This window comes from Saimiri boliviensis, chromosome 2 (assembly GCF_048565385.1).
Source record: "Saimiri boliviensis isolate mSaiBol1 chromosome 2, mSaiBol1.pri, whole genome shotgun sequence".
Taxonomy (NCBI): Eukaryota; Metazoa; Chordata; class Mammalia; order Primates; family Cebidae; genus Saimiri; species Saimiri boliviensis.
Window position 1 is genome coordinate 172,390,581 of NC_133450.1, and position 12,840 is coordinate 172,403,420.

A 12,840-nucleotide genomic window follows, 5' to 3' on the forward strand; every position below is an offset into this window, starting at 1 on the left:
GTGGAGGTGAGGTTTCACCATGTTGGCCATGCTGGTCTTGAACTCCTGACCTCAAGTGATCTGCCTGCCTTGGCCTCTCAAAGTGCTGGGATTATAGGTGTGAGCTTCCAGGTCTGGCCAGTAGTTTCTAATGATCCTTTAAATTTCTGTGGTATTGCTTGTAATGTCTCCTTTTTCATCTCTGATTTTATTTACTTGAGGCTTTTCTCTGTTTTTCTTAGTCTGGCTAAAGTTTTGTTCATTTTGTTTCTCTCTGCAAAAAACCACATTTTCTTTTCCTTTCATCTTCTGTGTTTTTTCTGTTTCAGTTTCCTTTATTTCTGCTCTGATCTTTTTCTTCTACTAATTTTGGATTTGGTTTGCTTTTGCTTTTCTAGCTCTTGGTGCATTATTAGGTTGTTTATTTGAAGTTTTTGTACTTTTGTGATGTTGCCACTTATTGCTATAAACTTTCTTCATAGTACTGTTTTTGTTGCATCCCATAGTTTTTGTTTTCATTTTCATTTGTTTCAAGAAATTTTAAATTTTCCTTTCTTTTTTTGAGACAAGGTCTCACTCTGTCACCAGGCTGGAGTGCAGTGGCACAGTTACAACTCACTGCCACCTTGACCTCCTGGGTTCAGGAGATTCTTTCATCTCAGCCTCCTGAGTAGCTGGAACTAAAGGTTTGTACCACCATACCTGGCTAATTTACTGTATTTTTTTCTAGAGATGAGGTTTCACCATGTTGTCCAGTCTGGTCTCACACCCCAGGGCTCAAGCAGTCTGTCCCCTTTGCCCTCCCCAAATGCTGGGATTACAGGTGTGAGCCACCATGCATGGCCAAATTTTTAAATTTCCTCATTGACCCACTAGTCCTTTAGGAGCATATTGTTTAATTTCCATGATTTTGTGTAGTTTCCAAAGTTCCTCTTGTTAATGATTTTTTTATTGGATTGTGGTCAGAGAAGATATTTGACATAATTTCAATTTTTTTTTTTTTGAAATTTTAAGACTCTTTTTGTGATCTAATGTGTGCTCTGTTCTTGAGGATGTTATACGTGTTGAGGAGAAGAATGTGTAGATGAAATGTTCTGTAAGTATCTGTTTGGTGTATTTTGTCTATAGTGTGTGTTAAGTCCAGTGTTTCTTAGTTTTCTTTCTGGAAGATCTGTCCATTGCTGAAAGTGGGATATTGAAGTCTCTGGTAATTATTGTATTGGAAGTCTATCTCTCTTTAGCTCTAATAATGTTTACTTTATATATCTGGATACTCCAGTGTTGAGTGCATGTATATTTATAATTGTTATGTCTTCTTGCTGAATTGACACCCTTAACCATTATATAATGACCTCCTTTGTCTATTTTTATGGTTTTTATCTTGAAATCTGTTTTGTCTAATATAAGTATAGCTACTCCTGCTCTTTTGGTTTACATTTGCATGGAATATCTTTTTCTACCCCTTCATTTTTAGTCTGTGTGTGTCTTTATAGGTGAAGTGTGTTTCTTTTTAAAAAATTTTTATTTAAAGTTTTTTTTTTTCTCGAGACGGAGTTTCACTCTTGTTGCCCGGACTGGAGTGTGATGGCATGGTCTCGGCTCACCAAAACCTTTGCCTTCTGGGTTCAAGTGATACTCCTGCCTCAGCCTCCTGAGTAGCTGGGACTACAGGCATGTGCCACCACTTCTGGCTAATTTTGTATTTTTAGTAGAGGTGAGGTTTCTTCATGTTGGTCCGGCTGGTCTCAAACTCCCGACCTCAGGTGATCTTCCTGTTTCAGCCTTCCAAAGTGCTGGGATGCTGGGATTACAGGTGTAAGCCACCACACCCAGCCAAAGGTTTTTTTTTTTTGAGACAGGGTCTCACTTTGTCCCCCAGGCAGGAGTGCAGTGGTTTGCTATGACCTCGTGATCACGGATTGCTACGACCTCAAACTACTGGGCTCAAGGGATCTTCCCACTTCAGCTTCCCAAGTAGCTAGGATTACAGGCACATGACACTACACCTGGCTAATTTTTCTTTATTTTTATTTAGACAGGGTCTTACCATCTTACCCAGGTTACTCTCAAATTCCTAGGGTCTAGCAATCCTCCTGCATCAGCCTCCTTAAGTGCTGAGATTGTAGGCACGAGCCACTGTGCCCAACCTGTTTTTTATAGGCTGCAGATGATTTGAACATGCTTGTTTAAATCTGTTCAGCCTCTCTATGTCTTTTGATTGGAGAGTTTAGTCTATTTACATTCAGTGTCATTATTCATAAGTAAGGACTTTCTCCTACCATTTTGTTATTTGTTTTCTGGTCTTCTTTTCCTTCCTCCCCCTCCCCTTTTTCCCCCTCCGCCTCCCTCTCTCCCTCTCTCTCCCTCTCCCCTTTCCTTCCTCTTACGTTAAAGTGATTTTTTTTTCTGGTGGTATGTTTTAATGTCTTGCCTTTTATTTTTTGTGTATCTGTTGTAGGTTTTTTGATTTTTTTTTTTTTTCCCAGACAGTCTTGCTTTGTCACTCAGGCTGGAGTGCTGTGGCACAGTCTCAGCTCACTGCAGCCTCAACCTGTCTGGCTTAAGCCATCCCCGCATCTCAGCCTCCTGAGTAGCTAGGACCCCAGGTATGGACCACCATACCTGGCTAACTTTTGTATTTTTTTTTTTGGAGACGGGGTTTTGCCATGTTGCCCAGGCTGGTCTTGAACTCCTGAGCTCAAGCCATCTGCCCACCCCTACCTGGGAATAAAGCGTGAGCCACTGCACCTGGCCATAGTTATTATTTTTGATAGATTCCTCTTTTATTCTTCCTTTTCAAGATATGAGTAGTTTACACACCAGAATTATGGTGTTAATATTCTGTATTTGTGGCCGGGCGTGGTGGCTCACGCCTGTAATCCCAGCACTTTGGGAGGCTGAGGCAGGTGGATCACGAGGTCAAGAGATCGAGACCATCCTGGTCAACATGGTAAAACCCCGTCTCTACTAAAAATACAAAAATTAGCTGGGCATGGTGGCGCACGACTGTAGTCCCAGTTACTAGGGAGGCTGAGGCAGGAGAATTGCTTGAACCCAGGAGGCGGAGGTTGCGGTGAGCCAAGATCACGCCATTGCACTCCAGCCTAGGTAACAAGAGCGAAACTCTGTCTCAAAAAAAAAAATTCTGTATTTGTGTACCTGCTATTACAAAGGAGTTTTGTATCTCCAGGTGATTTCTTATTGCTCATTAATGTTCCTTTCTTTCAGATTGAAGAACTCCCTTTAGCGCTTTTTGTAGGACAGGCCTGGTGTTGATGAAATCCCTCAGCTTTTGTTTGTTTGGGGGAATCTTTCTTTCTTTCTTTCTTTTTTTTTTTTTTTTGAGACGGAGTTTCGCTCTTGTTACCCAGGCTGGAGTGCAATGGCGCGATCTTGGCTCACCACAACCTCCGCCTCTTGGGCTCAGGCAATTCTCCTGCCTCAGCCTCCTAAGTAGCTGGGATTACAGGCACGCGCCACCACGCCCAGCTAATTTTTTGTATTTTTAGTAGAGACGGGGTTTCACCATGTTGACCAGGATAGTCTCAATCTCTCGACCTTGTGATCCACCCGCCTCGGCCTCCCAAAGTGCTGGGATTACAGGCTTGAGCCACCGCGCCCGGCCGGGAATCTTTATTTCTACTTCATGTTTTAAGGATATTTTCAGTGGATGTACTTAGGCCTGCTTCATTCTTAGGCATGCTTCGTTTTCAGTGGATGTACTGAAAATATAGGATAAAAGATTTTTTTTTTTCCTTCAGAACTTTAAATATGTCATGCCAGTCTCTCCTAGCCTGCAAAGTTTCCACTGGGAAGTGTGCTGCCAGACACATTGGAGCTCCTTTGTATGCTGTTAATTTCTTTTCTCTTGCTGCTTTTAGAATCCTTTCTGTATTCTTGATCTTTGGGAGTTTGATGATTAAATGTTTTGAGGTAGTTTTATTTGAGTTAAATTTCCTTGCTATTCTATAACCTTGTACTTGAATATTGATATCTTTCTCTAGGTTTGGAAAGTTCGCTGTAGTATGTCTCTTTGAATAAACTTGGTACCCTGTTCTCTCTCTCCACCTCTTTGTTATGGCCGATAACTCTTAGATTTTACCTTTTGAGGCTATTTTCTGGTTTCTTAGGCATGCTTCATTTTTCTTTATTCTTTACTATTTTGTGTACTCTGGCTGTATTTTCTTTTTCTTTTTTTTGAGATGGAGTTTTGCTTTTGTTGCTCACCCTGGGGTTCAATGGTACAATCTCAGCTCACTGCAACTTTTGCCTCCTGGGTTCAAGTAATTCCCCTGTCTAGCCTCCTGGGTAGCTGGGATTACAGGCTTCTGCCACCATGCCCAGCTAACTTTTCTATTTTTGTTAGAGATGGGGTTTCACCATGTTGGCCAGGCTGGTTTCAAACTCCTGACCTCAGGTGATCTGCTTGTCTCAGCCTCCCAGTGTGCTGGGATTATAGGCCTGAGCCACTGTGTCCAGCCCTCTGACTGTCTTCAAGCTCTTGATTTCTTTATTCTACTGAATCAATTCTGCTGTTGAAAGACTCTTATGCATTCTTGTTTATCAGTTGAATTTTTCAGCGCCAGAATTTCTGCTTGATTAAAAAAATTTTTTTCAATGTCTTTTTAAAATTTATCTGATAGGATTCTGAATTCCTTCTCTGTGTTATGTTGAATTTCATTGAGCTTCTTTAAGACGGCTGTTTTGACTTGTCTGTTCAAAAGGTCACATATCTCTGGTCACTCCAGAATTGGTCACTGATGCCTTAGTTTGTTTGGTGAGGTCATGTTTTCCTGGATGGTCCTGATGCTTGTGGATGTTTGTTGATGTCTGGGCATCGAAGAGTTAGGTATTTATGGTAGTCTTCATAGTCTGGGCTTGTTTATACCCATCCTTCTAGAAAAAGCTTTCCAAGTATTCAAAAGGAATTGATTGTTATCTAAGTCCTTGGTCTCCGTAGCCATATCTGCATTAGGGGGCAGCCCAAGGCAGTAATGCTGTGACTCTTGTAGACTCATAGCTGTATGCCCTTAGTGGTCTTGGATTATAGCTCGGAGAATTCCCTGGATTACCAGGTACAGTCTCTTGCTCTCTTCCCTTATTTTCCCCCAAATGGCATCTCTCTCCATGCTGAGCTACCTGGAGTTGAGGGGAGGGGGTGACACAAGCACACCTGCAACCACCACCACTGGGTTGATGCTGGGTTAGACCTGAAGCCAGCACAGTACTGGGTCTCTCCAGTACAGTAGTGTTGCCTGGCTGCCACTGATGTTTATTCAAGGCCCATTGGCTCTTTATTCAGCAGGTTGTGAATCTATTCCGGCTTGTGTTTTTCCCTTCAGGGTGAAGGGTTCCCTTGTGGCCCAGGATGGGTCTAGAAATGCTGTCCAGATGCCAGGGCCTGGAATTGGGAACTTAAGGAATCTACTTGGTACTTTATTTTACTGTGGATGAGCTCAGACCCAAGTTGCAAGACAGAGTACTTTTTGTTTGTCTGTCTCCTTTCCTTAAGCAGGAGTCTCTCTCCTTGGTTATCACCACCAAGGCTCGATTAGAGTATTGCCTGGCTACCGCTGCTGTTTTATTCAAGGCCCAAGGCTCTTTAGTTAGCTTGCTGTGAATCCTGCCAGGCGCAAGTCTTCCCTTTTATGGTAGAGGGTTCCCTTCTGGCCCAGGGTAGGTCTAGAAATGCTGTCCAGGAGCAGAAGGCCTGGAATCAGGGACTTTAGGAGTTGGCTTGGTGTTTTATTTTACCATGGGTTAGCTGGTACCATTGTTTCAGGACAACGTCCTTTCTGCTATTTCTCCTCCTTAACTCAAGCAGGAGTCTCCTGGAGCTTTGAACTGTGCTCCCAAGATTTGGAGGAGGGGTGACACAAGCAGTCTGTTGGCTGCCCCTGCTGGTATCTCGCTAGGTTACGTGCACCCCAAGTCCACTGGCCCGAGCCTATCACAGCACCAGCACTTGTACAGGAATGGAAGTTCTTGTGGCCTAGACTGCCTTTCAAGTTTATTTAGGACTCAAGGGCACTTTAGCCCACATTGGTGGGACTTGTGGAAACTCAGGTTCTGACCTTTGGGATAGATGATTATTTTTTGGCTAGGGCTGCTCCTTCTGTGAGCACTCCCAAAGTGCTGGGATTACAGGCTTGAGCCACCGTGCCCGGCCCTCTTCTAATTATTTAATTGAAGTTGATGATGAACCACTTGGAGCCTTACTCTCTCCTCAGAAGAGTAAGGCTGTAAGTGGTTCTGTCACAAATTCTTTGCATGTTCCATTGCAGAGTCCTAGCCAAGGTACCCCATACAGCCATGTGATGCTGTAGCTTATCCTAGAAACCACTAACCAAGATAGGGTGTGTCCCAGCACCTATTTAACCATTCATCCTTCTCTTTCTTTGCTATGGTGTTAAAACCAGGTACTGTGATCACTCACCTGATTTTTGGTTCTTATAAAGGTGCTTTTGGGGGGCAGGAGGGACAATCAGTGGAGAGTTCTATTTGGCCATCTTGCTTCACCCTCACCCCCCAACATCCATTCTTGTTAAAAAGTTTCAGGAATAGAACTTTCTTAACCTGAGAAGTAGCCTATATGATAAACCTACAAATAGAGTCATATTTATTGGTAAAAGACTGAATGCTTTCCCCATAAGATTTGGAACAAAACAACTCTCACTATTTCTTTCTCTCTTTTTTTTCTGATAAGAGACAGGGGCTTGGTATGTTGCCCAGGCTGGACTTGAACTTTTGGGCTCAAGCAGTCCTCCTGCTTCAGCCTCCCGAGTAGCTGGTATTGTGTGTGCCACTGCACTCAGCTTTTCTTTCTTTCTTTTTTTTTTTTTTTTTAATCAAGGAATATATATTAAGGCCAGGTGTGGTGGGTCATGCCTGTAATCCTAACACTTTGAGAGGCTGAGGTGGGAGGATCTCTTGAGCCTGGGAATTTGAGACTGCAGTAAGCTCTGCTTGTGCCATTGCACTCCAGCCCAGGCAATATAGTGAAAGCTTGTCTCTGTTTGAAAAAAGAAAAAGAAGTGTGTATTAAGACAGTGTCCCTGCAACAGTTGGGTAACTATTGTCAATGTTCATGCCCAAAACTTTTCTGTCATCCTTAATATAAACTGTACACCCGTGAAACGACTTCACATTCTTCCCTTACCCCAGCCCCTGGCAAACCCCCTTTCTACTTTTCATCTCTATGAATTTGACTACATTTGGTAACTCACACAGGTGGAATCATCCAATATTTGTCTTTTTATGACTGGCTTATTTCATTTAGCATAATTCCTTCAAGGTGTATCCATTTTGTAACATATGTTAGCATTACATTCTTTTTTGAAGGGTGAGTAATATTCCATTGCATGTTTATATCACATTTTGTTTATCCATTCACCTGCTGATGGTTACTTGGTTTCTTTTCACCTCTTGGCTGTTGTGAATATTGCTGCTGTGACTAGTGATGAACATCTTTGTCTGTTGGTCATTTGGATATCTTTGGTTACCATTTATCCTGAACATTGTACTGGGTGCTCTAGCCAGTGCAATAAGGCAAGAAAAAGAAATAAAAAGCATCTACAATGGAGAGAAAGAAGTAAAAATAGTCTTTATTCACAGATATTTTATATAGAAGATCTGATGGAACCTAAAAAAATGCTCTAAACTTATAAGTGACTTTAGCAGGATTCCATTATGTAAGATCAATATGTAAAAATCAATTATATTTCTGTATAGTAGCAATGAATAATTGGAAATTGAATTAAAAATGAAATGATGACATTTGCAATAGCATCTAAATTATTAAGTACTTAGGAATAAATCTGACCAAAGATGTGAAAGACCTGTATGTTGCAAATTCTGAAACATTGCTGAAAAAATTTAAAAGATCTAAGTAAATGCAGAGATTAACCTTGTTTCTGGATTAGAAGACTCAGTGACCCATGAATCCATGCTAGGATATCAAGCCTCCTTAACTTGCCATATAGTTTTATTGCAGTCCTATTTAAAATCGCAGTGGGCTTTTTTTTAAAGGAAAAATTAATATATATATTTTTTTGAGATAGAGTCTTGCTCTGTCACCCAGGCTGTAATGTAGTGGCACAATCTTGGCTTACTGCAATCTGTCTCCCTGGTTCAGTTGATTCTTGTGCTTCAGCCTCCCGACTAGCTGAAATTATAGGCATGTTCCACCATACCTGGCTAATTTTTTTTGTATTTTTAGTAAAGATAGGGTTTCTCTGTGTTGGCCAGGCTGTTCTCTAACTCCTGGCCTCAAGTGATCCGCCCACCTCTGGCCTTCCAAATTGCTGGGATTTCCAGACCAGCCTTACCAACATGGAAACCCTGTCTCTACTAAAAAGACAAAATTAGCCAGGCATGGTGATGCATGCCTGTAATTCCAGCTACTTGGGAGGCAGAGGCAGGAGAATCACTTAAATCTGGGAGGCGGAGGTTGCAGTGAGCTGAGATCATGCCATTGCACTCCAGCTGTATTCCTCAGGCTGGTCTTGAACTACTGGACTTAAGCAATTATTCTGCCTTGGCCTCCCAAAGTACTGGAATTACAGGCATGAGGCAATGCTTCTGACCAGGAGAGTTTTTTCAACAGAGGGTCCTGGAAAAATTGGATATCCATGTGTAAAAAAATGAATCTTCATTTATGCAAAAATCAATTTAAATTTAAAATGCATCATAGACCTAAATGTAAAACCTAAAATAATAAAACATTTAGAAGAAAACATGAGAGAGATTTTTTTTTTTTTTTTTTTTTTTGAGATGGAGTTTCGCTCTTGTTACCCAGGCTGGAGTGCAATGGCGCGATCTCGGCTCACTGCAACCTCCGCCTCCTGGGCTCAGGCAATTCTCCTGCCTCAGCCTCCTGAGTAGCTGGGATTACAGGCACATGCCACCATGCTGAGCTAATTTTTTGTATTTTTAGTAGAGACGGGGTTTCACCATGTTGACCAGGATGGTCTCGATCTCTTAACCTCGTGATCCACCCGCCTTGGCCTCCCAAAGTGCTGGGATTACAGGCTTGAGCCACCGCGCCCGGCGAGAGAGATTTTTTATTTTATGACATTGGATTAGACATGATTTCTTTCTTTCTTTTTTTTTTTTTTTTTTTTTGAGACGGAGTCTTGCTCTGTCACCCAGGTTGGAGTGCAGTGGTGCGGTCTCAGCTCACTGTAACCTCAGCCTCCTTGGTTCAAGTGGTTTTCCTGTCTCAGCCTCCTGAGTAGCTGGAATGACAGGTGCATGCCACAATGTCCAGCTAATCTTCGTGGTTTTTTTTTTTTTTTTTTTTTTTGGGTAGAGATGGAGTTTTGCCAGGCTGGTCTGAAACTCCTGACCACAGGTGATCCACCCACCTCTGCCTCCCGAAGTGCTGAGATTACAGGTGTGAGCCACCATGCCTGACAGACATGATTTAAATGACATTACAAGCATCATGTAGGTTAATAAATAGGAGTTCATAAAAAATATAAAACCTCTGTTTTTCGTAAGAGATTATAAAAAGACAAGTCACAGACTGGGAGAAAATATTTGCGGAGCATATGTCTGATAGATGACTTGTCTCAAGAATACATAAAGAATGCTCAACTTTCATGAGAACATAAAGAACTTGTATGAGAAAATAAACAACTCAGTTAAAAAAATGGGCTAAACATTTGAACAGAAATTTCGTCAAAGAAGGTATATGGATGGAAAATAAATTAATGGAAAGATGTTCAGTATCAATAGTAATTGCAAATTAAAATCACAAGTTGATATCACTACATACTGATTAGAATGTTGAAATTAAAAAGACTGATCTTATAATGTGTTGAAGAGGATGTGGAACAATTGGAACTCTCAAATAAAGCTGACAAGAGTGAAAAAAATGGTACACTCACTTTAGAAAACTGTTTGGCAGTTTTTTAGACCTATATACACCGAATCCAGCCATCCTGTTCTAGGAATTTACCTAAGATAAATGAAAGTATTATGTCCGTAAGATTTGTACATGGGTGTTCATAGCAGCTTTATTTGTAATAGCTTCCCATGGGAAATAACCCAAATGTCTATTAATATAGGTGAATGGATAAACATACTGTGGTATATTCATACAGTAGAATATCACTCAGTAATAACAAGGAATGAACTGTTGATATAGGCAAAACATTTATTTATCACAAAATAATTATGATGAGTCAAAGAATCCAGAGAAAGAATACTTACTCTGTGATTCTACTTATTATATAAATTCTAGAAACTTATCTGTAGTGAAAGGAAGGAGTTAACTTGTTGCCTGGGGAGGAGAGATAATGAAGGAGGAACAAGAAAATTTTGGTGTTGACGGATATGTTTCACTATCTTGATTGTGGGAATGGTTTCATTGGTTTTTGTTTCTTATGCTCTGTCTGGTATTTTTAGATATAAAATATTTAATGATTCCTAAGCTTACTTATATTACATTGTGTTTGTGGAAAGTTTAATGTTTATAAAGCAAAGAGTTATAACTGGATTGTTAAGAAACTGCTTTAATGATTATTTATTACTATTTCCTTAATTTTTCTGATCTTAGATCTTGACTAATTAATGATGCACTCAATTTATTTAAATGTGGAGTTTAGCTCTAAAACTCCTGTAACTTAAAAATGAATGGCATTTTGAATGGTCTCAATATTGTTCATTAAATGCATTTGGCTCAAAGGAAAATACCATAGTCCACCTCTGATAGTTTATCATTATTATTTGAGATGGAGTCTTGCTCTGTTGCCTAGGCTGGAGTGCTGTGGTGCTGTCTCAGTTCACTGCAACTTCTGCCTCCCAGGGTCAAGCAGTTCTCCTGCCTCAGTCTAACTGGGATTATAGGCATCTGCTACCACACCTGACTAAGTTTTGTACTTTTAGTAGACATGGGGTTTCACTGTGTTGGCCAGGCTGGTCTTAAACTCCTGACCTCAAGCAGTCCACCCACCTCAGCCTCCCAAAGTGCTGGGATTACAGGCATGAGCCACCAGGCGTGACCTTTTTTTTTTGGAGACAGAGTCTTACTCTGTTGCCCAGGCTGGAGTGCAGTGGCACAATTTAGGCTTACTGCAACCTCTGCCTTCCTGGTTCAAGTGATTCTCGTGCCTCAGCCTCCTGAGTAGCTGGGACTACAGGTGCACACCACCATTCCTGGCTAATATTTATTTATCTATTTATTTGAGATGGAGTTTCTCTTTTTCACCCATGCTGGAGTGAAGTGAAGCAATCTTGGCTCACTGCAACCTTCACCCCCCAGGTTCAAGCAATTCTCCTGCCTAAGCCTCCCGAGTAGCTAGGATTATAGGTGCCCACTACCACAGTCAGCTGATTTTTGCATTTTTAATAGAGATGGGGTTTCGCCATCATGGCCAGCTGATCTTGAACTGCTGACCTCAGGTGATCCACCCACCTTGGCCTCCCAAAGTGCTAAGATTACAGGTATGCGCCACTGTGCCCAGCCTAATTTTTATATTTTTAGGAGAGACAGGGTTTCGCCATGTTGGCCAGGCTGGTCTTGAACTTATGATCTCAGGTGATCTTCACCTTGGCGCCCGACAGTTGTAGGATTACAGGCATGAGCCATTGTTCCAGGCCCCAGTTGGATTATTATTATTATTATTATTACTATTTTTAGACGGAGTCTTGCTCTTTCACCCAGGCTGAAGTGCAGTGGCGTGATCTTGGCTCACTGCAACCTCCGCTTCCTGGGTTCAAGTGATTCTCCGGCCTCAGCCTCCCGAGTAGCTGGGACTACAGGAGCATGCCACCATGCCTGCCTGATTTTTTGTATTTTTAGTAGAGATGGGGTTTCACTGTGTTAGCCAGGATGGTCTCTATCTCCTGACCTGTGATCCACCTGCCTCAGCCTTCCAAAATGCTAGGATTACAGGCATGAGCCACTGTGTCCCGATTTTACTCTTAATAGAGCCTTATACAAGTGAAAAGATTATAATTGTGTTACAAATGAATTGATGTTGTTAACTTGTACTTTGTAGGAGGTAAAGTCTGACAGGATGATAAAAACGGCCTTCTTCTCAGAATGACAATTTGATTATAAATCCAGCCAAGAAGTGTGCTAATTGATGATTGTTAAGGATATATTAATTTTTGTCAGGATAAAGTGTTTTATTGATATCTTTCTTCTCCCTCTTCTAGGAAATATAGTAGCAGCCATGATAGAAGACAAAGGACCAAGAGTGACAGACTACTTTGTCGTAGCTGGTCTCACTGATACATCTACTCTTTTGGATCAAGAAATAAATCGTTTAGATACTAAGTCAACTGGACCTAAAGCTCCAATTACAGACATTGCTGTTATTATCAAATCAGCTGGAGAAACAGTACCTGAAGGTTACACCTGTGTAGAAGCTACTCCATCAGCTCTCCAGGCAAACCTGAATTATGGAAGTCTGAAAAGCCCAGAACTTTTCCTCTGTTATAAGAGAGGGAGAGATAAACCACCCCTTACAGATATTGGGTATGGTGACTTATTTTCTTTGCTGTAGTGAAGGAAAAAAATTTATTTAAGACTCATGGAAGTAGAAATTTGAAATCCTTGATAGTTTTATTATTGATAGTTTATTATTATAGTTTTCTTGTTACTTCAGGATTAATTATAGTAATATATTACATGTTCGTATCCACCCTTATTGAATTTCTCTGCATTGCACTTGAATTGTTAGATCATTTGCTCTCAAAAGAATATTGAAATGAAGACATTAAAGCCTAAAATGTCATTTTGTTTCTGTTATACTAATCAAATAAGATCATTAATTAAACACGAAAGAATGAGAAGCTATAATAAAGACACTGTCATTTTAAGGAGCTGCTTGGGTTATGTAGTGAGTTTTT

At 41.0% G+C, this 12,840-nt stretch overlaps 1 protein-coding gene across 3 annotated transcripts in view; it reads left to right on the forward strand.

Annotated features, from left to right (window-relative positions):
* The window catches only part of DENND4C (DENN domain containing 4C), a 134,673-nt gene that overhangs the window by 33,606 nt on the left and 88,227 nt on the right, over positions 1-12,840 (forward strand). For all 3 annotated transcript variants that reach the window (XM_010338725.3, XM_074394898.1, XM_010338726.3), the window contains exon 2: positions 12,145-12,466. In XM_010338725.3, the coding sequence (XP_010337027.1) occupies positions 12,162-12,466 (305 nt within the window). In that variant the 5' untranslated portion in view covers positions 12,145-12,161. The remainder of the gene's footprint in view (positions 1-12,144; positions 12,467-12,840) is intronic.